This window comes from Phytophthora cinnamomi (genome assembly GCF_018691715.1).
Source record: "Phytophthora cinnamomi strain GKB4 chromosome Unknown Contig53, whole genome shotgun sequence".
Classification (NCBI taxonomy): domain Eukaryota; phylum Oomycota; class Peronosporomycetes; order Peronosporales; family Peronosporaceae; genus Phytophthora; species Phytophthora cinnamomi.
In genome coordinates, this window is record NW_027150986.1 from 3,326,881 (window position 1) to 3,353,388 (window position 26,508).

General features: G+C 54.2%; 10 protein-coding genes across 13 annotated transcripts; 5 read left to right on the forward strand and 5 right to left on the reverse strand.

Moving 5' to 3' along the window:
* Positions 1-834: 834 nt before the first annotated feature.
* Positions 835-2,608, reverse strand: IUM83_00973 (Serine/threonine-protein phosphatase 6 regulatory ankyrin repeat subunit A; the record flags this gene model as incomplete). The annotated part of the gene is made up of 7 exons (XM_067924797.1): positions 835-1,377; positions 1,446-1,553; positions 1,624-1,728; positions 1,823-1,927; positions 1,995-2,102; positions 2,179-2,295; positions 2,384-2,608. The coding sequence occupies 7 exons, from the start codon at positions 2,606-2,608 to the stop codon at positions 835-837; spliced, it is 1,311 nt and encodes a 436-aa protein (XP_067789037.1).
* Positions 2,609-2,782: 174 nt separating this feature from the next.
* Positions 2,783-4,945, forward strand: IUM83_00974 (Aminopeptidase B; the record flags this gene model as incomplete). Its single annotated transcript, XM_067924798.1, has 4 exons — positions 2,783-3,713; positions 3,796-3,925; positions 3,998-4,199; positions 4,271-4,945. The coding sequence occupies 4 exons, from the start codon at positions 2,783-2,785 to the stop codon at positions 4,943-4,945; spliced, it is 1,938 nt and encodes a 645-aa protein (XP_067789034.1).
* A 611-nt stretch (positions 4,946-5,556) lies between these two features.
* On the forward strand, positions 5,557-10,434 carry IUM83_00975 (Cell cycle checkpoint protein RAD17; the record flags this gene model as incomplete). The annotated part of the gene is made up of 6 exons (XM_067924799.1): positions 5,557-5,588; positions 5,672-6,419; positions 6,903-7,020; positions 7,087-7,355; positions 7,424-7,533; positions 10,386-10,434. 6 exons carry the CDS (start codon positions 5,557-5,559, stop codon positions 10,432-10,434), a joined length of 1,326 nt encoding a protein of 441 aa, XP_067789035.1.
* A 463-nt stretch (positions 10,435-10,897) lies between these two features.
* IUM83_00976 (Mediator of RNA polymerase II transcription subunit 7) lies at positions 10,898-11,874 on the reverse strand (the record flags this gene model as incomplete). 2 transcript variants are annotated; one of them, XM_067924801.1, is made up of 2 exons in its annotated part: positions 10,898-10,957; positions 11,014-11,874. In XM_067924801.1, the coding sequence occupies 2 exons, from the start codon at positions 11,872-11,874 to the stop codon at positions 10,898-10,900; spliced, it is 921 nt and encodes a 306-aa protein (XP_067789032.1). The 2 variants fall into 2 exon arrangements, with proteins under 2 accessions (XP_067789032.1, XP_067789031.1); XM_067924800.1 differs by having other exon boundaries at positions 11,014-11,745.
* Positions 11,875-12,049: 175 nt separating this feature from the next.
* IUM83_00977 (protein N-lysine methyltransferase METTL21A) lies at positions 12,050-12,817 on the forward strand (the record flags this gene model as incomplete). The annotated part of the gene is made up of 1 exon (XM_067924802.1): positions 12,050-12,817. The coding sequence occupies one exon, from the start codon at positions 12,050-12,052 to the stop codon at positions 12,815-12,817; it is 768 nt and encodes a 255-aa protein (XP_067789033.1).
* An 82-nt stretch (positions 12,818-12,899) lies between these two features.
* On the reverse strand, positions 12,900-14,470 carry IUM83_00978 (Isoprenylcysteine alpha-carbonyl methylesterase ICME; the record flags this gene model as incomplete). The annotated part of the gene is made up of 2 exons (XM_067924803.1): positions 12,900-14,255; positions 14,327-14,470. The coding sequence occupies 2 exons, from the start codon at positions 14,468-14,470 to the stop codon at positions 12,900-12,902; spliced, it is 1,500 nt and encodes a 499-aa protein (XP_067788929.1).
* Positions 14,471-14,746: 276 nt separating this feature from the next.
* IUM83_00979 (Isoprenylcysteine alpha-carbonyl methylesterase ICME) lies at positions 14,747-16,267 on the reverse strand (the record flags this gene model as incomplete). The annotated part of the gene is made up of 2 exons (XM_067924804.1): positions 14,747-16,084; positions 16,148-16,267. The coding sequence occupies 2 exons, from the start codon at positions 16,265-16,267 to the stop codon at positions 14,747-14,749; spliced, it is 1,458 nt and encodes a 485-aa protein (XP_067788763.1).
* Positions 16,268-16,560: 293 nt separating this feature from the next.
* Positions 16,561-18,523, reverse strand: IUM83_00980 (putative endomembrane protein 70-like protein; the record flags this gene model as incomplete). The annotated part of the gene is made up of 3 exons (XM_067924805.1): positions 16,561-17,859; positions 17,930-18,328; positions 18,422-18,523. The coding sequence occupies 3 exons, from the start codon at positions 18,521-18,523 to the stop codon at positions 16,561-16,563; spliced, it is 1,800 nt and encodes a 599-aa protein (XP_067789340.1).
* A 215-nt stretch (positions 18,524-18,738) lies between these two features.
* Positions 18,739-22,983, forward strand: IUM83_00981 (Chaperone protein DnaJ; the record flags this gene model as incomplete). 3 transcript variants are annotated; one of them, XM_067924807.1, is made up of 2 exons in its annotated part: positions 18,739-19,907; positions 21,003-22,983. In XM_067924807.1, the coding sequence occupies 2 exons, from the start codon at positions 18,739-18,741 to the stop codon at positions 22,981-22,983; spliced, it is 3,150 nt and encodes a 1,049-aa protein (XP_067789339.1). The 3 variants fall into 3 exon arrangements, with proteins under 3 accessions (XP_067789339.1, XP_067789337.1, XP_067789338.1); XM_067924806.1 differs by lacking the exon at positions 21,003-22,983 and having other exon boundaries at positions 18,739-19,649; positions 19,738-19,762; XM_067924808.1 differs by lacking the exon at positions 18,739-19,907 and having other exon boundaries at positions 21,019-22,983.
* Positions 22,984-23,344: 361 nt separating this feature from the next.
* Positions 23,345-26,442, forward strand: IUM83_00982 (Tub family protein; the record flags this gene model as incomplete). The annotated part of the gene is made up of 7 exons (XM_067924809.1): positions 23,345-23,391; positions 23,455-23,518; positions 23,586-25,226; positions 25,306-25,553; positions 25,621-25,822; positions 25,889-26,014; positions 26,083-26,442. 7 exons carry the CDS (start codon positions 23,345-23,347, stop codon positions 26,440-26,442), a joined length of 2,688 nt encoding a protein of 895 aa, XP_067789336.1.
* Between the last annotated feature and the right edge of the window lie 66 nt (positions 26,443-26,508).

Below are 26,508 nucleotides of genomic sequence, written 5' to 3' on the forward strand. Positions count from 1 at the left end.
TGAAACTACCAAGCGCTACTTCAATGGCAACATCATTCGGATGGCGCCTCTGGACCCTACGAAGCAGTACGTCTTGGGTTTCCACCCTCACGGCATAACACCCATTTCGGTCATGTGGCTTCAGTTCAACGCACAATGGCGAAAACTCTTCCCGAACTTCTACGCACATATTTTGACGGCCAGTGTCATGCATAAACTTCCTCTTTCGCGAGACCTTCTTCAATATTTAGGCTCGCGCGAAGTTTCCCGACAGGCTTTCACGTACACATTGCAACAGAAAGAAAGCGTCCTGGTTGTACCTGGTGGTCAAGCCGAAATGCTGGAACAACAGTCAGGCAAAAACGAAGTTCGCGTATACACTCATCACAAGGGCTTCATTCGCTTGGCCATCCAGCACGGTGTGCCGTTAGTTCCTGTCCTCAGCTTTAATGAGGGCGAGATGCTGGATAACGTCCAAGCTCCGATGTTACAGCGGTGGTCCGTGAAGAAGTTTGCGGTTCCGTTCCCATTCCTCCCGTACGGCCGCGCTCTGCTACCGATCCCGCGCAAGGTACACATTCCTATCGTGGTAGGTGAACCCCTCGAGGTCCCGCATATCCCAAAGCCTACCCAAGAGGACATCGATAAGGTGCACACCAAGTACTTTGCAGCGCTTCAGCAAATGTTCGAGAGATACAAAGATGAAGTCGGTTGCGGCGACTACAAAATTGTATTCGTGTAGAGAGTGTAGAGTATTACAGAATGGTAGTAAAAAGCAAAATGGCATTTCCTCACATGTTGCGTCTCACACTGCTTTACCTACACGAAGTTCAGCGCGCATCTCCCACATCAAATTTACGGGCTAAACAAACCGGCAAGAGCTTCGAAGCGACCGCGACGGTGGGTCTGGTCTGGAAATTGCTTCCACGCTGCCTCCACCTTGCCCAGCACCTTGGAGAGGTCGGATGGTACGGGTCGTTTAAACTGCTCTGCATATTGATGCCAAATGTTTGGGGGCACGAGAGCAGCATACGCGAGCAGAATGCAAGCTCGCCACTTGCCCAGGCTCTTTTCCCATGCAGCAAAGACCGTAGCATCGCTGGGAGCTTCGCATGCACGGCCCGAAACCTCTTGAACTTCCTCGTAGGTTGACTCAAATGCTGCCTCACATGAAACTGCGTTGTAGAAAGCAGAATCAAACGGTGGCAGCGAGGCATTCCAAGCCGTGAGTGCCTTCTTTAAAGGATCTGGTAACTCGCTCGGGTCTTCGCCACCAATCTCAGCTGTTGCAGTCGACGCTCCACCCGTCGGGGCCAAGTTGGGTGCTGCAAACTTCTGAAGGAATGCGAGGCAGTTTTGCTTTGTCGACGGGATATAGTCGCTCGCCAGTTTTCCCAGCTGATAAACAACAATATAGGTGAGCAACTTATGATTTAACTCTACGAGTTCATGATAATTTTACGAACCGAGTTGAGAATGGTGACGTTCACGTGCTTATCACTCATGAGTTCCTTGAGCATGTCCACGGTTACCACGTCGTTCTCACATAGATAGTGAACAGGAGTATTTCCAATCTGCCCAGGATCAGCAAAGACGACAAATCAATTTGATAGCAAGAAACAGTTTACAAATAATGCAACTTACGTTGTTCTTGATGTTGAAGTTGGCCTTGTACCTCAACAGCTCGCGGATCATGAGCTGAGTTACACGGCTGTTTTGGCAAATGTAGTGAGCTGGTGTGGATTGGAACTAGACCAGGTTGAGCCACCACAAGATCAGATCTCCCGAAAAAACCGCTTCCGCTTATGATGTCAGCAAATCACAGTCAAATGCAAGAACGTACGTGGTTTTGGATGTTCAGGTTCGTTTTCGCCGCCAGCATGAGGCTAAACATGCGGTCCGAAACGTAGCTGTTCTCCGCCAGATAATGAAGCGGGGAGTTGCCGTCCTGTGAAGAACCAGAACGTCAGTCAAACATATTACAACTCTATCATCCAATACACAGACGCTCGTACCTCGTCCACAGCGCTGGCATCCGGCTTGGCCTTGAGGATTGCCTCCAGCGCGTCCGCCGAGACGGCCTCGTTCTCGCACAGGAAATGCAGCGGCGCCTTCTTGCTGTCCTACAATTGCAACTCAATCAACCATAGCTCCACTCAGCCAGCAGCTGCTACCACCACGATAGTCTCAGGAACGCACCGTGGTCTGCAGGTTCACGTTGGCCCTGGCCGCCAGGAGCTGCTGGATGCTCGGGACCAGGTCGGCGTCTCCGCCGCTCTTGTTCTTGCACAGCAGATGCAGCGCGCTCCAGCCGTTCTGCAGCACGACACAGCGTTGCAATCGCAGCCTCAATGAGCACCAACCTTTGTCAATTGCCACCGCTGCCGTACGCCTCGTCGCCCACCTCGTCCACGGCGTTGGCGTCGAAGCCCGCGCGCAGCAGCAGCCGCAGCCCCTCGGAGCGCGCCGCCGGCTCCACGGAGCGGTTCTCGCACAAGAAGTGCAGCGGCGTCCAGCCGTCCAGCACCGCGGAGGCGTCCGCTCCCCCGCCCAGCGCCGCCTGCAGCCTGGCGGCGTCGCAGGCGCCCTGCACCTCATCCCACAGCGCCGCGTGCTTCGAGGAGCTCATCTTCAAAAATGAGGGAATCAGATCTGGCTCAGAACTTCTGAGTCTGGGGGTTGTGCCAGTGCTCTTGCTGCGCGCCCATTGGCGGATATATTTAGTGTCGTATCCGCCAATGAGCGCGCGGCAAAAGTCACTGTAGACGAAGTGAATCAATCGTCAATTCAAGATCAGCCGAGCATGGCGAGCGTCGAGGTGCGCGACCCGGCCACGTGCGCGGCGCTGCGCGAGTTCCACACGCACCACGTGGACCTGGAGCTGGAGGTGCAGATGGCCCAGCGGCGCGTGGCAGGCGTGGCCACGCTGTCCGTCAAGAGACTCGAGGCGGGCGCGGCGGCCACGCTGCTGCGGCTGGACGTGTTCCACCTGGTTATCCACTCGGTGTGCGTCGCGCTGCCCGAGGAGGACACCATCGCGGCCCAGTGGAGCGTCCAGCCCTTCACGGCCTTCGGGCAGGCGCTGGAGGTCGAAATCCCGGACGAGCTGGCGCAGGCCGCCGCCTTTGAGCTCACGATCCGCTACGAAACGGACCCGCAGAGCCCGGGCGTCTGCTGGCTCGAGCAGCAGCAGACGGCGGGGAAGAAGCTGCCCTTCATGTACACCCAGGGCCAAGAAGTGCTGAACCGTAGCTTCTTCCCGTGCCAGGACTCGCCGTCCGTGCGGGTCACGTACACGGCCTCGGTGGTCGTACCCAAGGACCTGGTGTGCGTCATGAGCGCCAAACTCTGTGACGTGGAGGACTGCGTGCCCGAAGAGGAAGATGGAGGCGAGAAACAAGTGACCCCGACCAAGAAGAAATTCACCTTCGAGATGAAACAATCCATTCCGGTGTACTTGGTGGCCATGGCGGTGGGAGACCTGGTTGAAGCGGAGGTTGGGCCGAGATCCAGTATCTGGACGGAGCCGTGCATGATCGAAACCGCGACGAAGGAGTTCGACGGAGTTCTTGAAGAGTACCTCGCGATCGGAGAGCGCCTGTTTGGTGAATATCTGTGGGAACGCTACGACATCCTGGTCATGCCGCCTTCCTTCCCGTACGGAGGGATGGAGAACCCGCGACTTACGTTCGTGTCGCCTTGCACCATTGCTGGCGACAAGTCACTAGTGTCGAGTACGCTACTGGCTGTAGATGGGAGAAGTGTTCCGTGTGCTGTTTAGCTAACTTGCGCTATACTCGCTTGCTTTTCGTACAGTTGTGGCCCATGAGCTTTCCCACTCCTGGTTCGGAAACTTGGTGACGAATGCAACGTGGAGCGACTTCTTCCTGAATGAAGGCTTCACGATGTACGCTGAGCGACGCATTACGGAAGAATCGCACGGACGGTAAGCCCTTTTACGATTTACTACTGCACCTATTGGTTTTAATGTGTCTCCTCCGACTGTTGTCCATGGTAGACCATTGAGCTGCCTCGATGCCAAGCTTGGTGAGGCATTGCTGCGGGAGGAAATTTCGTCGCTTGGGGAGAAATCTCCTTTGACGCGATTGCGAGTCCCCCTTGACGAAGGTATTGATCCCGGTGATTGCTACAACCAGTGTGCTTACGAGAAGGGTTATGCATTCGTCTGCTACCTACGAAGCCTTGTGGGATCCAACGAGGTGAGGCTCATGTGATCAAATGATTTGTCTGTTTGTTAACTGACTGGCACTGGTACATTGCTTTTGGAAAGGTGTTTGACGACTTCCTCAAACGGTACTGCGCGGAGTATCGTTTCCGGTCGATTCCAGCGGAGTCAATGATCGCGTTTTTCCTTAAGAGCTTCCCGGAGCTGGCAAACGCAGCAGGGACCGATCTTAAAGGCGACATCTCGTTCAACACGTGGCTCAACGAGCCGGGTTTTCCACACTTCACGCCAAATCTCTCCGACGCGCAAGAAATCATGCAGAACTGCGAGTCGCTGGCGTTTCATTGGCGATCTTCATCTACTCCAGTGCAACCTAGCGTTTTGTACCTGTCGGAGGAGGCCAAACAATGGGAGGCGCAGCCTGTGCTCTACTTCTTGGACTGCTGCCTCGAGACGAAGTTCTCGGATACGGACGTGGTGATTGCGCTGGGTGACACACTTTCCCTGTGGGACTCGCACAACTCGGAGATTTTGTTCCGTTGGGCTCTGGTGCTGATCAGGAACAGTGTCGTGAGTAAGTTATCCGTCGTGCGCAGGTTCCTGGAGATGCAGGGCAAGCAGAAATTCCAGCTCCCTGTGTACCGCCTGCTCACATCCAGCACCAACAACGAGGTATGCAAGTTTGCCACCGAGACGTATGCAGCTACGAAGAGCCTGCTGCACGTCATGGTCCGCGACCGCATTGAGCTGCTACTCGGAGCCATGGACAAGCAAGGCTGAAGTAGCCGCCGAAATTGTGTTGGTCACTGGTGTCCTTCAAACGACATTGGTTAGCCATTACACACTGAAGTTGCATGAATCGATATTTCGCTGCAGGCGCTTGGGTAAGTTGGGGTTATGGTTTTTATCGACCATCTCCAACACGAAGCTCATCATTGCCGATCACACTCATTTCGTTCAAAACTATAAAATACGAACAAATGTGTTCTTTAGTGCGTGTGCGTACATTGCAACAACAGTAGTCGTCGTCCAATGGCAAACTATTGCTGCAGTTTCTTCATCGCCGCTCGAACTCGTTCAAGGTCTTGGGAAAACTCGTTCACACTACAGTAGAGCGGGATATTCGTCAAACACTGTACTTCGTCGACTTCCTCACACAAAACTCCTTAATATTTACCTCTTGATTGAGGGCTCTATCTCTTCCTTCTCTTGCTCGTTGAGGCTCTTCTTCCAGTCTTCAAGCGCAGCAGGTGTCGTCGCTGGCACCGCCGTCTTCGTCTCCTCCGGCTGCGCAGTCTCCATCGTCATTATCACACTCAGTGGCCCGCCGCTGTAACTGGTACCGCGTGTACCAGTTTTTGAAGTTTCAAAAAGGTTAAAGCTCAACAGCCATGCAGCGCGGCCGACGGCGGCTCCGACAGCGGTAAGCGCGCACTTCCAGCAGGCTCTAGAGGGTCGTGAGCCGACTAAAAGGTTGCGTGATGCTGCTGTATTGATGCTGTACAGGGCGGAGCGAGATCGCGAGTCGATCGGCAGCAGCAGCGGCTCGGACGTGGAGCTGCTGGCCAAATCCGAGGAGCTACAGCAAGATACTCGGCGATTAAAGGAGGAAAAGGAGAAGGAGAAGGCCGAAGCATGGGCGTGCCAAATGTGCACGTTTGTTAATGAAGACGCCAGCGCCTCCAAGTGCGAACTGTGCGAGAGCGCGCGGCCTGGACCGCCACGGAAGACGCGGAAGCTGTCGCAGTGGCTCTCGCAGCCAGTGGAGAGAACGGAGAAGAAGAGCAAGAAGAAGGCGTCATCAGGCGCGCATACTGAACCAATTGAGGTCATTGACAGCAGCGACAATGGCAGTGACGATGATGCAGCCAGTGTCGCCTCTGCTGCGTCTTACAGTGAGGCTGCACGTGCGCACAGATCCAACGGCAAAGCCTCTGGGATGGCACCAACATTGGCGTCTAACAAGGGGCTATGGGCTGATTTGTACGCTCCAAAGACCGTGGATGAGCTTTGTGTGAACAAGAAGAAGGTGCAGGAAGTCTCGGAATGGCTTGAGAGGAATGCGTCGCCATCGGCGGGTGTGTTCCAGAAGCGGTTGCTGTTTTTGTGCGGTCCACCGGGGTCAGGCAAGTCGACGGCAGTGCGATGCATTGCGCGGAAACTTGGACTACTTGTGAAGGAGTGGGAAGACAACTCGGCTGCTGGGAAGCTGAACTACGAACGGATGCTGCGAGAGGATTTTTGGCTACCGCAGGTATCAGGTGTTGACGATTTTTCAGACTTCATTCATCGTTCTTCGGCCTACGCAGCACTTCCAATGGCCACGTCGAGACATACCTCTTCTATTGGCAGAAAACGTCCGCTATCGAGCAGTCAGCAAATTTCAAAGAGCGCTAACGTTTCATCAAGTGACTCCGGCCAGTTAATCTTGGTTGAAAGTTGGCCGCAGTCATGGTCGAAAAATCCGTCACAGTATGAGGAGAAACTTCAACGCATTTATCAGCACGTAGTAGATCCGGTTGGTGGGTTCCGCTATCCTGTCGTTTGTATCTACAGTGACGTCCAAGGAAGCAAGATTGATCTGGATCATTTGAGCCGGAAGTTTTCACGCGAGGTGATCCATTCGCCACTCACCTCGGTCATCAACATCAATACAGTTACATCTGCACAGCTCAAGAAAAATCTTACCCGCGTTGTAGCACACGAGAACTGTGCTTCTCAACCGGTGGATATCCAGAAGGTCATCGACAGCAGCAATGGTGATATGCGCCACGCGCTGAACATGCTGCAGCTATCGCAAAATCCTACTCAGAAGAAAGCTAAAGTAACTGCAAGCAAGAAGGTCAAGATGAGCAGTGCGTTAACTGGAACTTCCGAGTCGAAATCCGCAAGTTCCACTGCTCGAGATCCATTTCTCTCAGACTTTCACGTGGTTGGAAAACTGCTGCACGGCAAACTGCTGCTGAACAAGTCCGTTGATGAACACGAAATGAAGAGTGGTGCAGATGAAATTGATTATGACCAGATCTTCGATGCTTCGGCGATGCCTCTCGATCGAGCGCTTGGGCTTGTCCATGAGAACAGCATTGCGTATTTTTCGCAAGTGGAAGACCTTTCTAGCGCTCTGGAGCTGATGAGCTTGTGCGAAGTGATGGTCGCCGAATCGTACAATGGTGTTAGCAACTCGGAGGTATGCTTCTCCATTTCTCATACTTGTATATCGAGTTCTTATCGAATGACGTTTTTTGTAAACTCTAGGCCTTCAAGCGTTCAAGGGATGTTGCTCAGGCCATTCTTATGCGGACTGTAGCTGTCACGAACGAAAACCCTGCCCCAAAGGCGTTTCGACCGATCACGCGACCACGAACGTACGCTGCGAAGCAACGCATAGTCTCTCGAAGAGAGGAAATGCTACAGGCAACGCGAGGGGGAGAATTAGGGCTTCAATATGCATGCACTGGGGATGTTTTCGCATTTGAAGTAGAACCCTTTTTGACCCTTATGGATCAAGCCGGTGGGCCCACGACCCAGTCGAACGCATGTAGCTCCACCTTTGCAGTTGATACCCTCTCCATCCGGGAAGAGGTCGACGATGCAATTGAGGACAGCGATGGCGAGTGGTAATTGTCCACCGGCATATTATTCACATTAAACAATTTTGAACTCTACGGCGACTACGGCTCAGGTGTTGAGGTCGAGCTTGTTGTGTTGGGTATCGCGGCGGATTTCCGGATGTTGCTGTCGTATTCTTTTCTCTTGGCAAAACTACTGTTCTTGAACTTGTCGCCCTCGTTCGTGTTAGCGCTCGCTGCCAAAGTAGAGATCGTGTTGACAGCAGAAACTACTCGGTCCTTTTCCTTCTGTTCAATGAGCGAGCTGGGTTTTCCCTTCTTTGGAGTACTCGTGACACCTGGAGCGGTAGCCTTGGCGGCAGTGCCTAGTGGGAAGGGCAAACCTGGCGAAATTGTGGCTAAAGTTCCCGAACGAGACTGAGTGTCATCTTCAACTGTTGGTGACGGCAATTCCAGCAGTAAACTTGTTTCGTGCCCCACCCAACGGACAATATATTCGCCGTTGCGCTTTCGGTTTAGGTCACCCTGCAAGCGCCGAGTTGCTGCATAATGATGGCTATGGCCCGAATTCGGTCCATTCATATGAGCTGAACCATCACCATCGCGTAATTTTTTCTCCAAGTTTGCGAGTCGCTGGTGGCAGTTCAACTGTCCGAGCGAGTGTTTATACCATTCGTACAGTGTCAGTGCCTTTGTAAAGCAATTGTGTGCACCTCGTAGGTTGCCATTCCGGGAGTGGATCATGCCGATCGCGCTTAAAGATGCCGCTTGGCCAATCTTGTTCCCCACCGTTTTATACAAAATGAGCGCAGAACCAAACTGTGCTTTCGCCTCGTCAAACTTGGTCTCAGTTGTGAGTAAAACACCCATCAACTTCCGAATATTCGCCTGACATAGAGTGTTCTTATGCTGCTTGGCGATGTGCAGTGCCTTGTTAGCCGCATTCCAAGCGCCACGGTGGCGTCCTGACAAAAACAGAGAGTGTGCGAGGTAGCACGCTACGTCCATCACATAACCTGCGACCTTCTCTCGCAAGTTGATGGCATCGACATTACCGCTGTCTGCATTCGAGCTAGTATCCAAATATATTTTTGTTGGCCTGGGAGATGATGCTTTGTTTTCCGTCTGCCACTCCTCAATAATGCGCATATGGAGATCCAGGATCATCCACAGGTTCGACTCGTGCAAATCCAAGATTAAGTAGGCGGCACTGGATTGGATTGTCAGCGTACAGATGTGCTGGAAGACCCAGAAGCTGACTTTCCGGAAGTGCTTTGACGTATTATACAGGAACAGATCTCGATCAGCAACGCAAAGTGACTCCAACACCTCGTTCTTCGCACCATCTCCGTCATACACGCCCAACAGACTCCGAGCGTAACTTGCAATGAACGGGAATGTCGAATACGAAACACACACAGCCATGAGTTCTGCTTGGTCATCCATGCGCTCAACGTGTTCTGAGACGCGAGATGCACGTCCACTACGTGTCAGCGAATTCAGCATGTTTCTATCGTTCAATACACGACGAGATCCTCCCCTGCCATTTGGGACTTCGTATTCGGCGTTGTCCACTTTACCAGATACCTCAGTAGCATTACTGATAAAGTCGCTGTACGACTTCAAAGCTACCAGCAAAGAACTATCGTACCCTCGACTCGAGGAATGGCGTGATCTGGAATTCCTTCTGGAGCTGCTGCCACTACTTCCCAGCGGACCGGCTGTGGAATTACTTCTTTTGGGTAGACCACGCTTCGCAAGTGCAAAACCTGGGATACGATTCCGTTGAATAAGTGAAAAGCGCAATAGCGTCTCCACCAATCCTTCCCAACTACTTCCCCACAAACTTTTAAAGTCTGCCGGCATCGCTCCAGCCGGGAGTAACCCTAGAAGAGCAAAAAAACGAATAGCGTCTTGCCCATGGTGCATCCGAACTTGCTCCAGCGAAACATCCAGCGAAGCGACGAGAGTGTTTAGTGCGCTGCGGTCATGTGAAGCCAGACCCACCACTTGCAATTCGTTTACACCGCGACTAAGTACAGCGCGAGTAAGCTCAGAAAGAGATCGATCCTGGAGTAGAGGTGCGCACAGAGATATGGCTTGGGGGTGACCATCGAGGAAGGCCATTAAAGGATGAGCAACCAAAGCCTCCAAAATTGACGTGGACATTGATTGTGTTCTGCTTGTATCAATATCACCAATTTCAGACACGAGAAGAGCGCGCGGGGACTTCTTGATAAACAAATCTGCAGCATGGTAGTGTGACAAGCGATTGAGTGACACTACCTTTTCATCGAACTCATTGATACCACCGCCCATTGCTTGCCGCGCAGTCATCAAAAACGACAACGACGGCGTATTTTGCAGCAATTGCAACAGAAAATCACGAATAGCCGACGGATTCGCATTGATCGGGTCTTCCATGTTGTCCATTACAAGAAGAATTTTTGTATTAGCAAGCGCCTGATCGAGTGGCATGTCCTTTTCGCGACCACCTTCCGGGAACAGTGCACTCTTGATGGCCGACTCCACTCCTTCCAGTGACTGGACACCACGCAAACGAATAAAAGCAACTCCATCGGGAAATGCATTGCGGTCCGCCAGGAAATGAGCCAACTTAATCGATAACGTGCTTTTACCAATTCCAGGCGGTCCCCGCAACGTCACAAGACGCCGCGTGTTGACAAGCTCTGCTAACATGTGCAGTTCCTGTTCTCTACCTACGAACGATTCTGATACAGCAGGGAGAGTCTTGCCAAATTTGTTGGACGGACTGACGTCTACCCACTTGCCCACCGATATGTCGGAAAAAACGAATTGCTGCGTGGAAGCAGTACAGCTGCAAGTTTTCTCCATAAAATCCACTTCAATTGTCTGCGGCAAATCCCCACTGGACCAAAGTGGGCATGTTTCAGCGTGTAGTTGAGATGATTCCAGCAGCACGAACTTGTCCCCCTCGCCATCGGGGATCCGCATTTCCGCGCTCACTCGAGCGCGAGCGATCTCAAACGCTTGTTGAACTGTTTTCCCGGTGAGAGCTGCATGGTAAAACGAGTACGAAAACATGGCCGACGACTCGTCGAGCACTCTACCCTCTGATCGCACGCACACAACGTGTGCTACACCGGCTTGGATGAAGACTTCACCGATATCTCTCGAGTCACATGACGACACAAATACCAGCTTGAGTGTACCATTCATCCCAGGGCGACCATCCAAACTGCGAGAGGACGAGACCGTAGATGGGGTCCGTGGCAGAATGCCAAGATCACTTACTTGGTGTACACCATCCTCCTCGACAACTTCTAGCGCACTATTCTCGCTGATACTCACTTCCTCCACGGTAGAAGGACTCATACCGCTGTTCAATATATTCCGCAAGGTAGCAGAATCCACCAAGTGCGCCAAGCCAGAACATTGCGTGTCCTCGAACATTAGATGTTGGCTTTGGCCAACAATGCGGCCTCCATGCCCGCTGAAGTGCAGCACAGTCACTCCACGATCCAACACTTTGCGCAGCGCATCAACCGTCGCCACCGCCCGCATTGTGTGGACTGCACGCTGGCATTCCTGGAAGATCTTGCTCAAGTGGCTTTGCTCCTGCGCGATGTTGAGCGGTGGCACGGGCTTGAGCCGACGGTTGCTGTCGCTCATCACGAACGGCAGCGAGTAGAGCGTGGCGAGGTCCACCCACGTGTTGTGGATCCCGTAGACGCTGGAGGTCTCGGTGGTCGTCGTGCAGTCCGACAGCGTGTCGCTCTTGTCCTCGCTGGTGCTGGCGGTTGCGGCGCCTCGGTTGGGCTGCTCCACGCCGTCGATCATGCGGCGAGCGATGCGCTCGTTCACGGCCTCGTACATCTTCTCTTGGGCCTCGGACGTCGTCGCCACGGCGTGGTTCTCATGCTTCCTGTCTCCGCCATCGACTGCTCCATTGGCCGCAGCAATCGCAGGAGCGGGGGCGGCTGGGAACTCGTCGGTTCCGTTGGTCTCGCGCCTTCTGGCCAGCAAATCGCGTGCCTGCTGCTGGATCCGCTCTAATTGGGTCTCGGGGGACTGCGCGGGGGACGCGGGGGGTTCCGCCAAGGCCTCGATGAACGCCCACAGCTCGTGCGCGAGCACCGGCGGACCGGAATTCATTGCGACCGCCGAGCTGCGCCCGATGACACGCGTGGGGCTCCTCGTCTCGTTGCGGATTGTGGTCCATCATCGATGAGCATCATTCCGCATTTTTAACGATTTATACAGGCCACATATAATGTTTTAAAGGTAGCTGAGGCGACGTAGATGGCTACATTTGCATTTTTCATTGGCAATGACAGACGCGGACGACTCGGGCGACGGCCTGTGGGGACGGCCCGACGACCGCGAGTTCTCGTACTTGGTGAAGGTGCCAGGCACAGCCGAGCAGGTGTCGCTGACTGCGGTGCAGGACCGAGACGTCTGCGCTGGCACGCCGGCGTACCCGTCGCACGGCCACTGCGTCTGGGATGCCGCATTGCTGCTGGCGGACTATCTGCAGACCAAGGCTGCCCAATCGACGGGCGGCGTGGACGGTGGGGACCGGTTCCAGTTCCGAGGGAAGAAGGTGGTGGAGCTCGGCGCGGGCGTCGGACTCGTCGGCATGGCGCTTGCTGTGCTCGGAGCTCAGGTCGTGCTCACCGATCAGGCGTACGCGCTGCCTCTGCTTGCCAAGAATGTGGACGTGAATTTCCGTGATAAAGGCTCAATTAATGCACCGACGGTGGAGAAGTGCCAATGGGGGGAAACCTTTGAATCGGGCGGCCGTCTAGCGACGTGGACGAAGAGTACCGACGTGGTGGTTTTCTCGGATGTACTGTACCACGCTTCGGCGTTCTTGCTGCTGATCAAAACGCTGCATGAACTGGTGTCGTCGACGACCGACGTGTTCTTCAGTTTTGAGACGCGGAATGCGTCGATCGAAGCGAGCTTCTTGCAGCAGCTTCGCCAAACGTTTGACGTGCAGGAAGTTTCGCGAGCAGCAAACTCCCAGGTTTTCGCGACCTTCGAGTACCCGAGCGAGCTTTTCATCTATCATGCGCGCCTAAAGGTTAGTGGATAGACTCCGTAGGCGCCTCAAGACTGGTAACAAATAGCATCATTGCGTGATTATACATGTACTTTCGTTCTTGGATATGGCATTGTCACAACCTCGCCATCGAGGCAGGAGACAGCCCTTCGCTGGTATGTGTGGCTGGTGCGATATCTTCGACGTGGCTGGGAAGAATTCGACCTTCGAGGGGTGTGTCCTTGGTTTTCCGATAAACGTTGTCCAGAAAGACGCAGACCGCGTCGCCGTGCGCTAATGCTCGCGGAGACAACAAAAAGTTAAACATGTGACTTGCATAGGGTACCTTGACGAAGACGTCCTGCACACCACCAAGCTGCTTATCCTGGTACCATGAAATACTCTGGGGAAGGTTGTGTCGGAAGTGGCGCAGGCGATCGAAAAAAACGCGCGAGTCGGTGAAAGCAACGGTGTTGTCGTGAGTTCCATGCGTGATCATGAACGGCGGAATAATATCTCGACGACGTGCTGCCCGCTCGTCATCCAGGTAGGCAATTGGCGACGCACGCTCAAAGTCCTCGCTGTTGCCCTTGAGCTTCTTCTGCATGACCAAAAACTCAAGGTAGCGAATGAGTCCATGCGTTTTGTCGCGGCTGTAGTAGATACCATGCCGGTCGGTGAAGTCATGAACGCCATAGTTGTCGACCACCGCGCGCACACTAGTATCCACTTCCTCAAAACCCGGCTGCAGAGACTTATCATCGGCAGTGAGACCCATCAAGCTAGCCAAGTGTCCGCCAGCGGACTCGCCGCCCACCACAATAAACTCTGGATTCGCCTCGAATTCCTCACGCGCGTTGTGGCGGAGATAAGCAACAGCGCGCTTCGAGTCAATTAAGTGCGTGGGGAAAGCCACTCCTGGCGATAGTCGGTAGTCGATTACACAGACTACCCAGCCCATGGAAGCGACCTGGTACACGCAGGTAAACGGCGGGATCCGGCGATCGCCAATGACCCAACCTCCACCGTGAATGTAAAGGAAAATTGGCGCGTTGGCTGGTGTATCTCGATGCTTGTAAACGTCCATGAGTAGTTTCGTGGTCTTGGTCTTGCCCACGTGTGCGTATGTGACCGTGCGGATTTTGCTGACTCCGGGAAAGCTCAGCGATACGGCCATGGGCTGGGGCAACGGCAGAAACACGCTGAGCCAGCGCTTCAACGACATTCGGCCGATGTTCTCCAGTTGCGTCGGCGCGATATCGGAGGCTACGAGGGCATCGCGAATGACCTCCTTCGAGGAGAGGTTCTGTCGGTACCATTTCGCAAGATTAGCGGCCACCACGCACTGCACGAGGCCTGCGAACGCGCCGCTCCAGCGCGAGAAGATGGGAATCTTCTTCTTGAGCAAGAAACCCATCAGACACGCGTGCATGACTGCGATCTTGTGCGACAGCTCTGTGGGCAGCAGCGACGCCGCCATCCCGAAGAAATTCTGCGCGCACAACAAGTCAAATCATTAAAACGGTGCGTGCGCCAGGTGCGTGACTGCAGCTCATTGCGCACCTCGCGCGGGATCTTGTTGTTCTTGGCGCGCTCCACGACGTAGAGCGTGGAGACGGCGAGCGCCAGGTACGCCCAGCGCGTCAGGCGCTCGTTGCTCAAGTAAGGCGAGGGCTCGGGCTCGAGCTCGGGCTGGATGACCTTCATCTCGGCGCGTGGAGTGGTGCTGACGGTGGTGCGGTAGCCACTGTCGAACTCCCTTGAAGGGAGGACCTCGCAATGGACGGCGGCGGACTGCACTGGGTGGACTGAGATCGGGAAATGGCCGTCTGCCCGACGTGAGCAATACAGATCTCAGATGACGCCCAGTCAAAAATGTTTAGTCGACAAAAAAAAAGTGTAATTGGTGCTTGGGAAAGCTGAAGCAGTTGCCACGCTGGCCACGTACACTAGGAGGTAGGTCACCTTACGCTACACTATGTGTCACAGTCGCGCCGTGGCGGCGACAGCCACCGCGGCGTCTGTGGCTGCCTCCGCCAGCTCACCCAAGTTTTGAGGGTCCAGGTCAGTCACGCTCGACAATGGAATGTCCTTGGTCTTGCCGTACAGGTTGTCGAGGAAGGCGACCACGGCTTGGCCGTGGGCGATCGCGCGCGGGGACATGACGTAGTTGAACGCGTGGTGCGCGCCTGGGATTTCCAGGAAGACGTCGCAGACGCCGCCCAATGGCGCCTGCTGGGCGCGTTGCCGGTACAGCTGCAGCTGCTCGAAGAAGACCTGCGAGCTGCCGAACGGCACCAGCGTGTCCAGCGTGCCGTGGGAGACGAGGAACGGTGGGATCACGGCCGGCAGCTCGCCCTCCTTCTCCTCGCGCAGCCAGCCGACGGGCGACGCCTTCTCCCATTCTTCGTCGGCGTCGCTCATCTTCTTCTGCATCACCAGCAGCTCGATGAAGCGCACGAAGATGTGGTCCTTGTCCTTGTAAAAGTACACACCGTGGCGATCCTTGAAGTCGTGCACGCCGTAGCTATCGATGCAGCCACGCACACTGGTGTCGACCTCTTCAAACCCGGGCTGCAGCGATTTGTCGGCAGCAGTGAGCGCCACCAAGCTCGCCAGGTGACCGCCAGCAGACTCCCCTCCGACGACGATGTAGTCCGGGTTCGCATCGAACTTCTCGCGCGCATTTCGGCGCAGGTACGCGATGGCGCGCTTGGCGTCGATCAGGTGCTCTGGGAACGCGATCTTCGGGGACTTTTGGTAGTCGAACACGCACACCACCCACCCACGAGCAGCAATCTGGTAAAGGCATGGGAGCGGAGGCGTCTCGCGTGTGCTCATGACCCAGGCGCCTCCATGAATATACAGCACGATCGGAGCATTGGACGGTGTATCTCGGTGTTTGTACACGTCCATGAGCAACCCCGTAGTCTTGTTCTTGCCTACGTGTGCATAGGCGACCGTCTGCACCTTGGCGACTCCAGGAAATGCCAGCGAGAGTCCCACAGGCTGAGGAACGGGCAAGAACACGGCCAGCCACTGTTTCCAGCTGATCTCGCCAATGCGCTGCACGCTGTCCGAAGGCACATCGGAGGCGTGCATTGCGTCCCGGATCACGTGCTTGGTGGCGATGTTCTCTCGGTACACTTTCGCCAGCCGGACCATGACAACGCATTGCAAGACAGCAGCAGTCGAGCCGACCCACTCGGACAGCACGGGCCTCTTGGACTTGTGCAGGTTGTAGATGATGGCAGCGTTGACGGCCAGCAAGTTGTGCGAGAGCTCCGTGGGCAGCATCGCAGCGAAGAAGCTCAGCACATTCTGCAGCAGTAGCAGCAGCCGTCAATACATTGGCGCCGAGAAGGCCAGCGAGCGCAAGCGTACCTCTCGCGGGATGTCCTTGATCTTGGCGCGCCGCAGCAAGTACAGCATGCCCACCACGAACGTCAAGTACCCCCACCGCGGCGGAGGCTCCCTCTGCGCCATGGCCTTGACTACCTTCATGCCGCTTGGCCCCGCGCTGCTTGTGGAATGCCTATGCCGTGTCCGTTCATCCCGTCGGATCGGCCAATCAAGAAGACGCGTATCCACGGAGAGGATCCCTGTGTCAAGCTTGTCTTGTGACGAGCATCGCGTAGAGCAAATGCCGATGCAGCAAATGAATCTTAATGCCAAGAGCAGTTAGCAGGTCAGTGAATCACCGCCGGTGATTAATCCTAGCTACTTCAAGTAGTAGGAAACAATATAAGAAGCGGTGGATGCAATGGTATTGAGCGCGCTACATTGCGCGATACTCCTCATTCAACCTTAATTGTCCGGTAGATTTTGTTCACGAAGAAGAGCGAGCTCTGGAATCCGATGAAGCCCAGCATCACGAAAAAGCAGTAGGCCATCATGCTCGTGTAGCCGAAGTAGAACGCGGCCTGGAAGAAGCCCGTCATGTCCGCGATGCTCGTGTAGTACCAAACGCTGTAGGCGAGTACAAACAGCCCCGTCGTGCCACCTGACACGTATGAGCGCCACCACCAGCGGTGATCCTCGGACGAAAGCTGGATGTACGTGAGCGAAATCGTCGTGAACGCCGTCACAAATACCAGCATGATGAACGACAGGAACAAGATGCCGAAAAGCTTGTAGATCGAGTGGCCCCATATAGCAGCGAAAATGTGGTGCAGCTCGATGTAGACTGCACTGAACGGAAGACAGCCAGCCGCAATGATCAGGATGAAGGGGCTCCGGTAGCCAGGCACAGAAGGGATTTCACGTGGGATCTTATTGGTGCGACACGGTGACTTGAATTCACCCGTGGAGTTTCGTCCAGCAATGCCTCCGATGATTGTCAACGGCAACGCGACCGTAATGAACAAAGCGAGCACGATCATGATCGTCCCGAACGGCAGGGCTGCTGATGAGTCGTTCCAAATTGCTACCGAGTTCAGAAACGAGAAAATGGCAACCAGTGGGCCCGGAATGACCAGCACACACATCAAGATATTCCACACCCATCGCTGACCTCCCAGCTGACGGTACATTCGAGCAGAATGAAATCCTCCGACACCAGCAGTGAGAGCGTACAGGACAATGAATGCAGTCATCATTCCACCGCGCTTGTTCGGCTTCACGATCCCCAGCAACGAGGACGCTAAAACCACAGACAGCATCACGAACAATTGCGCACCGGCGCCGTTGAGTGCACAGAACACGCTCAAGTGCGTTGGGAATCGGAAAACGTCTGCGTGCAACAATTTCCACCCCGAGTCATCCTCCAGCGAATGCTCGTCCCCGGCCTCCAGATCGGTGTAGCGTGAGAAGTCCCGCTTCAGAATCCGGAGCATCACGATCGATAGGAATCCCGTCAACATCATGACCAGGATAAACGAATTGATGACCGAAATCCAGTGCAGCTCCAAGTCATCGGGCTCCACCAGCTCTTTCTCCACATTGCGGTTCTCGTACAGCAGATCTGGTCGGTTGTGCCACTTCACCGAGTATGTAAAAATTGCCTCCGGTGATCTGGCGATGTTTTCGGGCGACAGTGCGTAGTGGTACTCGAGATCTGGGTCGGACGAAGCCATAGTCATGTTGACAGCCACAATCTGAACATCACAAACGAAAGCACAGCGAAGTGAGTCGTCGTTTCTCCAGCAAGCTCCGGGCCTCACGTACTTTGTTCTTGCCCTTCTCCGCCTCCGCGTTGTTGTAGGCAATGTCGAAATGCAGGTGCGTGTTCAGGTAGTAGTGCAGCTTCATGCCTTCGCGGATGCCTTCCTGGATGAGGTAGCCGACCTGACCCCGCAGTCGAATGTCGTCCACGTACATCTCGAACTCGTAGTCCTCGTCCACGGCGTCCTTGAACGCCTTCATGACGTCGGGCGTGACGGCCAGCCTGCACAGCTGCGCGTACGTCTGGTCCACGCCGAAGTAGAGGCGGTAGTCCGTCACCACCTTGCGGCTGCCCGTGAGCAGCTCGCCCAGGTCGTGGTCGTCCCACTGCCGCTCCTTGGGCTTGCAGTACGGCAGCTTGTAGTACTGGTACGTCTCGGTCGGGTTCGCATACGGGCGGATCTTCGCATAAGTTATAAGATAATATAAGGTTCACCAGTCAATTAAGCACCAATCGGCGCCAAAAGGGCAGCCCAGCAACAGCAGTGGACGCACCGTGTTGGCCACCACCTCCACCTCGTCGCGCATCTTGTAGTCGTCCTCGGCCGCCGCCCCGGAGACGGCAGCAGCCACGAGCAGCAGCAGCGACGCCCACATGGTCGAGCGAGCGGTTACCAGCTTCAAAATGAGCCGCGCTCCCCTCGAGCTCTTCGCGGATTGGTGGATTTTCTCAAATGTCGCATTCTTTTCGGAGATGGCTACACTCCGCTTGGTCTCAAGCAAATCAGACAGACAGCTGGAAGAAGGCGATCGCACGCTGCGTAGATACACCGCTGTAGCTCAGCCCCAGTCGATCGCAAGACCTTCGAGCCATGGCGTCAACGTCTGCAGTCTCGTGTCCAGCCAAGAAGCCCAAGAGAAGCTCGGGGAATGCCGCGCAGCCCAAGAAACGCGCCTGGTGGTGGACCGACACCGCCGCGGACAGCGACCAGGAGCGAGCGGTGGCTGCCAGTGAGACGGAGCTGCTGAACGCCGCCGTGCTGTGTGCGGCGCTGTCCGCAACGCAGTCGGAGCCTTCGACCACGGACAAGCAGGCCAACGACCACGCGGTCCGCGAGCTGGAGATGCACGTGGGCAAGTCCCCGCTGCCGCACAGTCTCCAGCTGCCGGTGCTGGCGTTCACGCCCGACTACGCGCTCGTGCAGTCGGAGCTGGCTGTGATCTGTGCGGTGCGAGCCACTAGACCCGCAGATGTATTGCAGACGGTGGTGGGCTCGGCTGTGCCGCTCTCGCAGCCTTACGTGCACAGATTCGGTGGCGCGAGGATCCACGCGCCGTTCTGGACGCGGACGCAGCGGCTCGACCTGCAGGACATTCACCACCAAGCGCGACAGGCCAAGAAGATGCTGATACTGTGTGGCCACTCCATTGGGGGCAGCATTGCGCAGCTGGCCTACTGTGAGCTCGTGTACCAGCACCTGCCGACGAAGACGCGGCTGTTCCTTGAAAAGCGAGACTATGACCAGCAAAAGAAGGAGGAGACAAAAGATTCTAGTGCAACAACCGATGGACTGGACTTTCGATTGATGGTTCAGGGCCTGTCTGAAGAAGAGCGTGATGCGATAATTCGCAACACCCCGCACTTGCTGGCGATTGGTTTTGGAGCTCCCTACGTTGGCTCGACGGACTTGGCATCGTTTCTGGGACCCCTGGGGCTCAACAAGCGCATGATCACATTCGTGAACGAGTTTGATTGCATCCCAAGCATTTTGAATGTAGCACAGTCAGCGGCTATGGTGGCGAAGACCACCGAGCGGTTTCTGACGATCACGAAAGCAACGAAGACACTGGTGCACTTACTACCCATTCAGATGCAGCAACGTTTTGTGGATTTAGCAGCAACTGCGAACACCGGTACCGTTCCCACTGCCAGTTCGGCGTACTTGTCGATGAGTTTAAACATTCTGCAGAACACGTTCCAAAAGTTCCGCGATTTCAATCTGGTGAAGGATATTGACTACCAATATTCTCCCTGCGGGACGTACGTCTTTCTCTCCAAGAGCGGATCCGATTACAAATGCTATTCTGACCCGGATGCTATCATCAAGGCACTGAACAAGGAAGATGATTCAACTTCTACTTTGACTGGCAACGCGATCTTGCAGCACTTGATGAGTGCATACGTGGATGCTGTGGCACGCCGCTCAAACTCAATTCAAATCAACGCAACAATGGACTTTTACGAACGCCTCGGTGTTTCCCGAAACGCGACGGAGCGACAGATACGAAGTGCTTACAAGCGATTGGCACTGAAGTGGCATCCAGACCGATGGGCGAACAATTCAACCAATCCACAGGAACAAGTATCTGCAGAAGAAATTTTTAAACTGTTAGCTGAGTCATATGAGGTCCTATCAGACGCTGAAGCACGGAAGGCATACGATGCGCATTTGAACGATTCCCCCAGTTTAAAGGACGAATTTGTGCGCAATGGCACAGTAAATGGAATGACTCTGGACGAGGCAATTGCTACTTTCAGGGACGTGATTGATAATCTCTCCGGAGCGGTATCGAAGGTAAAGTCGAGCTTTTCCACGCCGAGCTCGACTGTGGTAAATCCACTTCGTACTCCTTCTTCCGTTCGTAGCGGACTCGTTCCAAACAACCACGACAACATTTTTGCGCCGGACAGAATTCGTGTCACCCGAACTGTAGGAATCGGTGCCGATCAGCATGAGCAAGTTATGTATCTTGAGCCGGAAGAGATCATCGCCGGTGATGTTGCAGCACCCACCCAAACAGCAGGTAGCTCAGGTGCCAATGCCGGATTGCGAACGGTGTCAGTTGTGGGGGGCGCCGTCGCTGTGGGGGCAAGTGTCGCGCTGATCGTGAATGCGTGGTCACAGTATTCAGAGATGTCGAGGAAGAAGCGCCAGGCAGCAGTGGTGCGAGACATGCCAGCCGATTGTTTACTTCTATTGCTAGAAGATCACCGGAATACACAGCACACCGATACGACACAACTACTTCTCCAACAAGCGGATGAACGGAAGAAAAGGAAAGATGTATCTACACTTGCCATTACTGACTCGAGCAGTGTCACTGGGGATAGCACCGCTAAACAGCTTTTCGTTAGAGGTGCCCAAAAAGCCTTGGTCACTCTGAAGCAAGAAGAAGACGCGGCAGAAGATGAGCTGATTGAAGAGTTCTTTGACTGCGCCACTGAGTATGATAATGCCGCTATGGAGGCAATGGCCGAGGAGGAGTTTTTCGATTGCATGGACCTCATGGATGAAGTGGCAATTCATTTTAGCGATGAGGCATTGGAAGAAGTAAGAAGAGTGGAGGAAAGCGAAGATGCAGAACAAGCCGTGAATCTAGTAACTAAGCAGATCGCGTTTCCTCCTGGTTCGACTGTCAGCACTCCGTTTGGCTTGGCAACTGTGCAAGACTGGAGGGAAAGCGAGTCATCAGCAGTTGTTCACTACGCTGCTTCCAAATTCATGGTCGGATACATTCAGAAATCGGTAATTTCGAGGGGTGCATCACTGGCAAAAGATACAACAAGCAACATTCTCGAATCTAAGAGAACAAATCTAGCGGATCGCGTGGTAGCTCGCTATCGATTGGATAATGGTGAAGCTGGTAGCACTTTTAAGAGTCTGGTGGCTGCAAGCGGTGATGGTGCTCTGGACAGCGGAATCCGTGCAGCTGGTGGTGTCGCTCTGGCTAATGGTATGGCAAGGACATCTTCAGCGTTGGGTGGTGCTGTAGCAGCGCCACTTACGATCGCGTCAATCCTCGTGGACATTGGGAAAGAGTACTATGACTATCGCAAGCGATATACTGACCGAAAGTCTCTTGGTGTGCTCTCGACGACCACTGAGCAGCTGATGATGCAGGATTTCCGACTGAAAACGGGCGAAGTCATCGCTAGTCGTACAGCAGCAGCGGCTGGTGCAGGTATTGGTGCATATAGCGTAGCTTCGGCTCTGGGAATGTGGAGTACAGCAGGACTTGCGGCTGGCCCCGTAGGTATCGTGGCGGCCACAAGTGCAGCCGTTGTTGGTGGTATGCTGGGCTTTTTTGCCGGTTCCAAGGTGTATTCAGCATCTACAGCAGGCTATTTCACAAGTCAGCAGAATGCGAAGGAACATATTGATCGGCTAGAGCTCGGGGCGCGGATTTTGTTTGACGAATTCGACCCGGAGGCTACGGGCGCAATCTCGAAAGAAGACTGCATCAAACTCATGAAAAAGCTCTACGATGCGATGGGCTCCATATCCGAGACTGGTTATGAGAGAACCATGGCAGTGATTCAAGATGATTCGTTTGAAGGACCTGTGACTTGGGGTATGTTCTGGGAGTGGGTGAGTACAGAAGCGGCTCGAGCGCTTCGTGAGCTGGAACATGAAGAGTCGAAGAAATTATCCGAGCCTGTTGCGGGCGAAACGTGGTGGACTAGTTACATGAAGTATTTCTCATACCTGAACTCACAGAAGTCCACCCCATTGATTGCACAGCCTAATGCAGCCATGTATCCGTCTGTTATCGCGGCTTTGAGACTTGATCTGAAGGATGCAGCTTTGTCGTCGAACAGCACCGAGGTGCAGGTCGGTGGTGAAGAAGAGAGCTTGGTATTGAAGGCTCAGGTTGAGTTTTTGGTGAACAATGGCCATCTCACGGTTGGTGATGCTTTCCAGCTTCGAGAACAGTTAGCGTCGGATGATCCTGTGCTCAGAGAGTCTGCACGCAAGACAATTACAGCAATGCATGAAGGCCTTACAGATGCAGCGCCTGACCAGAGTCTTGTGTGCGACGGATTTGGGTTCACCGGTGGCGATGCCATGGAGATTCCAGCTGACGAACCCGAAACGAAGGAGGCCTCTCACGCACAGGACACGAGGAATGGAAACACTGCAGCAACCACTGGAGATGAGAAGAAGAAAGTCTCCGAGCCAGATGATCGACTTGATGTCATGTGCTCACTGATGTCAACGCAGGGTTTGCAACGTTTCTTGCAGCGACAGAACATCCTTGTTCCAAGTGGAGATGAAGCGCCTGTACGACACGAAGACCTGCATTGTTTAGCATTAATGGCAGGGCCGAGCTCGTAAACATTGTCGAGTTGAAGCATTTGAGTTGAAGACTAATGTGAATCAAACACAAATGGAAATACATGTATCCTGATACCAAGGTATACTGATTCATCGCACCATCAATCACCTTCGTGGCATTGCCCCAGATTTTAGTCTTGGTAGAAAGCTGGATGGATTGTCCAGGCCAGTCATAGGTGAATCGCTAAGAGGATGCTGCGCTCAGCCCATGACGACCATCACCAACAACTCGAAATAGGCTTCGCACGAAAGCCGTTTCTATGATCCGCGGGGTCCGTTCGTTACTTGGAGTAGCTTGAGGGGCGCCATAGCTGGTGTATTGCGGTGCTCGGTTGAGAGTGAAGCAACAAGAAAGAAGGCTATGGCCGACGAGAAGGGATCCGATGAGAGCAAGGATGCCACCTCGACGTAAGCACCTCGTGCATATTGGTGCTCGGACTAGTTACTTATAAGGGTTTTCGTGAACGGCAGGCCTCGTGTCATGAAAGCGCCACCCAAGATGGCCCCACCTCCAAACGCCAACGCAGATGCAAAGGTTCGCGAGCACTAAGCAAGTCTAAAGCAGTTCTAATCACTTACTAATTACCCGTACGCTTAAGCAGGGTGGACCGAGTGCGGACCCCACGAAGAAGAAGAAGGCGTTGCCACCGCCGTCAAATCCTCCACCAAAAGCTGGGGGTTCCGCGGCAGCGGCATTCCGCTCAAAGTCCTCGTTGCCACCGCCTAATGGTCCTCCTCCGGGTGCAGGCGCTCCCAGTGCTTCTGTCGCGAAGATTCGCGGAGCAGCACGACCTCCGTCGGGCTCACCACCTGGTGCAGCTCAAACCAAAGCAGGGCCCCCGCCGAATGGTCAAGCGAAACCAATGGGGCCTCCATCGTCGGCACCCCCCACAGCAGCTTCATTAATGGGGCCACCATCGTCAGCTCCTCCGGCAAAACCGAATCCAACTGGAGCTCCACCGTCGACAGCTCCACCTAAAGCAGCAGCAAAACCTCCGATCACTCCACGCACCGGTGAAGTTGAGAGCAAAGGCGAGACAAAGGCCGCGCCTGCAGGACCTCCGAAGCCCAAACCCGATGCTAAGCGAACTCCGCCAACGTCAGCGAGGGGTCCACCGGTAGATGCAAAATCTACACCAAGAGCAGCCCCAGTCGATATTCTAGGGGACGATTCACCTGCGATGGCGAGCAACTCAGGGGCCCCAGCCAAGACCAACACAGCTGCAGCTGGCAAGCCTCCGAAACCGGTACCGCAAACCCAGCGTCCTCCCGCTACAGCTCCTGCAAAGGCCCCACCTGCAGACAAACCGCCAGTTGTGAAACCTCCTCTGGTGATGAAAAGCACAATGGAAGTGCTCAATGACGCAAACGCAGCGTTATCAGCTCGTAATCGTGGCTCCGAAGAGGAAAATGAGCTATCTCACCGGTTGAGCACGCCTTCTACGAAGGAGAATCCTGGTGTTTTCACGACCAAAATGGGCATGGCGGCGCAATTCAGCGCCCAGTCCAGGCTCAATGTACCCGAGGAAGAGGTTATTGTCGTCAAGAAGCGTGAAGCGAAAAGCACTGAAGCGGAGGCCAAGCCGAATGTAAGTGCAAACGCGAAATCGTCGCGGCCGATCGCCAACATCGATGACTCGTTTGAAGACGTGGAAGAGATCCCGTTCCTAGAGGATGGCAGAGCTGATGCGAAGGCCAAAGATGACCAAGAAGAGAAGACTATCGAACACAACGATGATCCCGAAATTGTCATCGAAAGCAAACACGGCCCAGCTAAACCAAGTGCCAGTCGATCCACTTCTTCGTCTCAAGGTGATGCTAGGAGTGAGCACAAGGGCAACAACTTTGACGAGGAAAAGGAAGATGCAGAGGGTGTGGTGCGGAGAAATGCTACTCATGAGGACATCTATGATGAACTACGGAAGATGAAGCGCGGATCTCACTCTCCTCGTGAGGACGATAATACTGGTAGCGATCATGAACGTGATGAACGTGATCGTGAACGCGACCACGAGCGCGATCACGAACGCGATCGCGAACGTGACGACTCCCGCTCTTCCTCCTTTAGTGATAAGAAGGATAAAGGTAGCACCAACAGTGACGAAAGCACGAACGAGCAAAGTGGTCGAGAAGGCAGGGAAAGCAGAGACCGAGACAGGGATCGAGATCGGGAGAGATCGCGTGAAAAACGCAAGGACAGGCGACGTAGCAAGCAAGACGAGCCCAAGAAGATTCAAGCCCAGGTATGCGCTTCATTTTATTCTGGAACGATGCTTGCCTATGCTCATTACTATCCTTATACCCTTGTTTCGGCTCTCGCAGTTCTTCAATCCAAAGAGCGTGCCGTATATTCCGGATCATTTGTTGGAGTTCGTGAAGCGGCCGTTAGATTGTGGGCGCGGTCAGATCGTCAAGTGCTTTATCGAGAGAAACGACAGCGGTCCGAACAAAATCGCTCCCATTTACACCCTTCTGCTGGAGGTTAACAGCTCCAGTGGTCGCCCAATCATGTATGCGAGGAAGAAAGCTACTAGCCGCATCACGTCGCACTATGTTATCTCGATGAACAGGTGAGAGCGATGTTGTACGAGCTGGATCAAAGAAAATGCTGACTTGCTGTGTTGATTTATACTTCAGAGACGATCTATTCCTCTCACGGATGATGCGGAGTCACCAATACGTCGGCAAGCTACGGTCGTCCACTAGCTTGCTTGAGTACTGTCTGTACGATCAAGGCGACAATCCTGAAGACTTGGACTCGGACTGTGAGGTTGACGATGAGATCAGACAAAGCATCCGAGCTGAGCTCGCAGTGATTCGATACCACAATTCCAAGAAGGTTTGCTAACTCATATGTTTTGTCAAGTGACGAAACCGTGACCTAATTGTTTGGCATGCCACGCAGCCATATCCACGAAAGATGGAGGTGGTGATCCCAGCTATCCTAGAAAATGGTCAAGGTTACCTCGAATGGCGACCTCTTTCTCGTGATCAGATGATGGAAGAGCACGTCCGCAATATAACAGCCGCCGTACGTGATCAACCTGCTCAAAGTGTGAAGTCATCCATCGTCTAATCGAGTATGCTGCGTGTTGGCAGGGCGGTCAAAACGTCATGGACGCGTCCAACTTCGTATTCCTTCACAAGCGCGAGACCAAGTACGACCCTCTGTCGTCCTGCATCGTCGACTTCCGTAGCCGTGCTACCTGTGTATCCGTCAAGAACTTCCAACTGGTCCACTCCGAGCCGACCAACGAGCAAATGCGCGACCAATACCGCAAGGCGTATCCCGACTTCGTGTACGAAGACCAAGGCACCGTGTCGCTACCGCAAGAGTATGTACTGCTGCAGCTGGGGAAAGTAGGCAAGGACTGCTTCAACATGGACTTCCAGTACCCGCTGTCCATGCTCCAGGCCTTCGCCATCAGTCTCAGCCGGTTTGACACCAAACAGAGATAAACTCGTCGCCGACACCAAACAAGAGGTAAACTCGATAATGAACGATAAAAACTCGACAACGCCTAC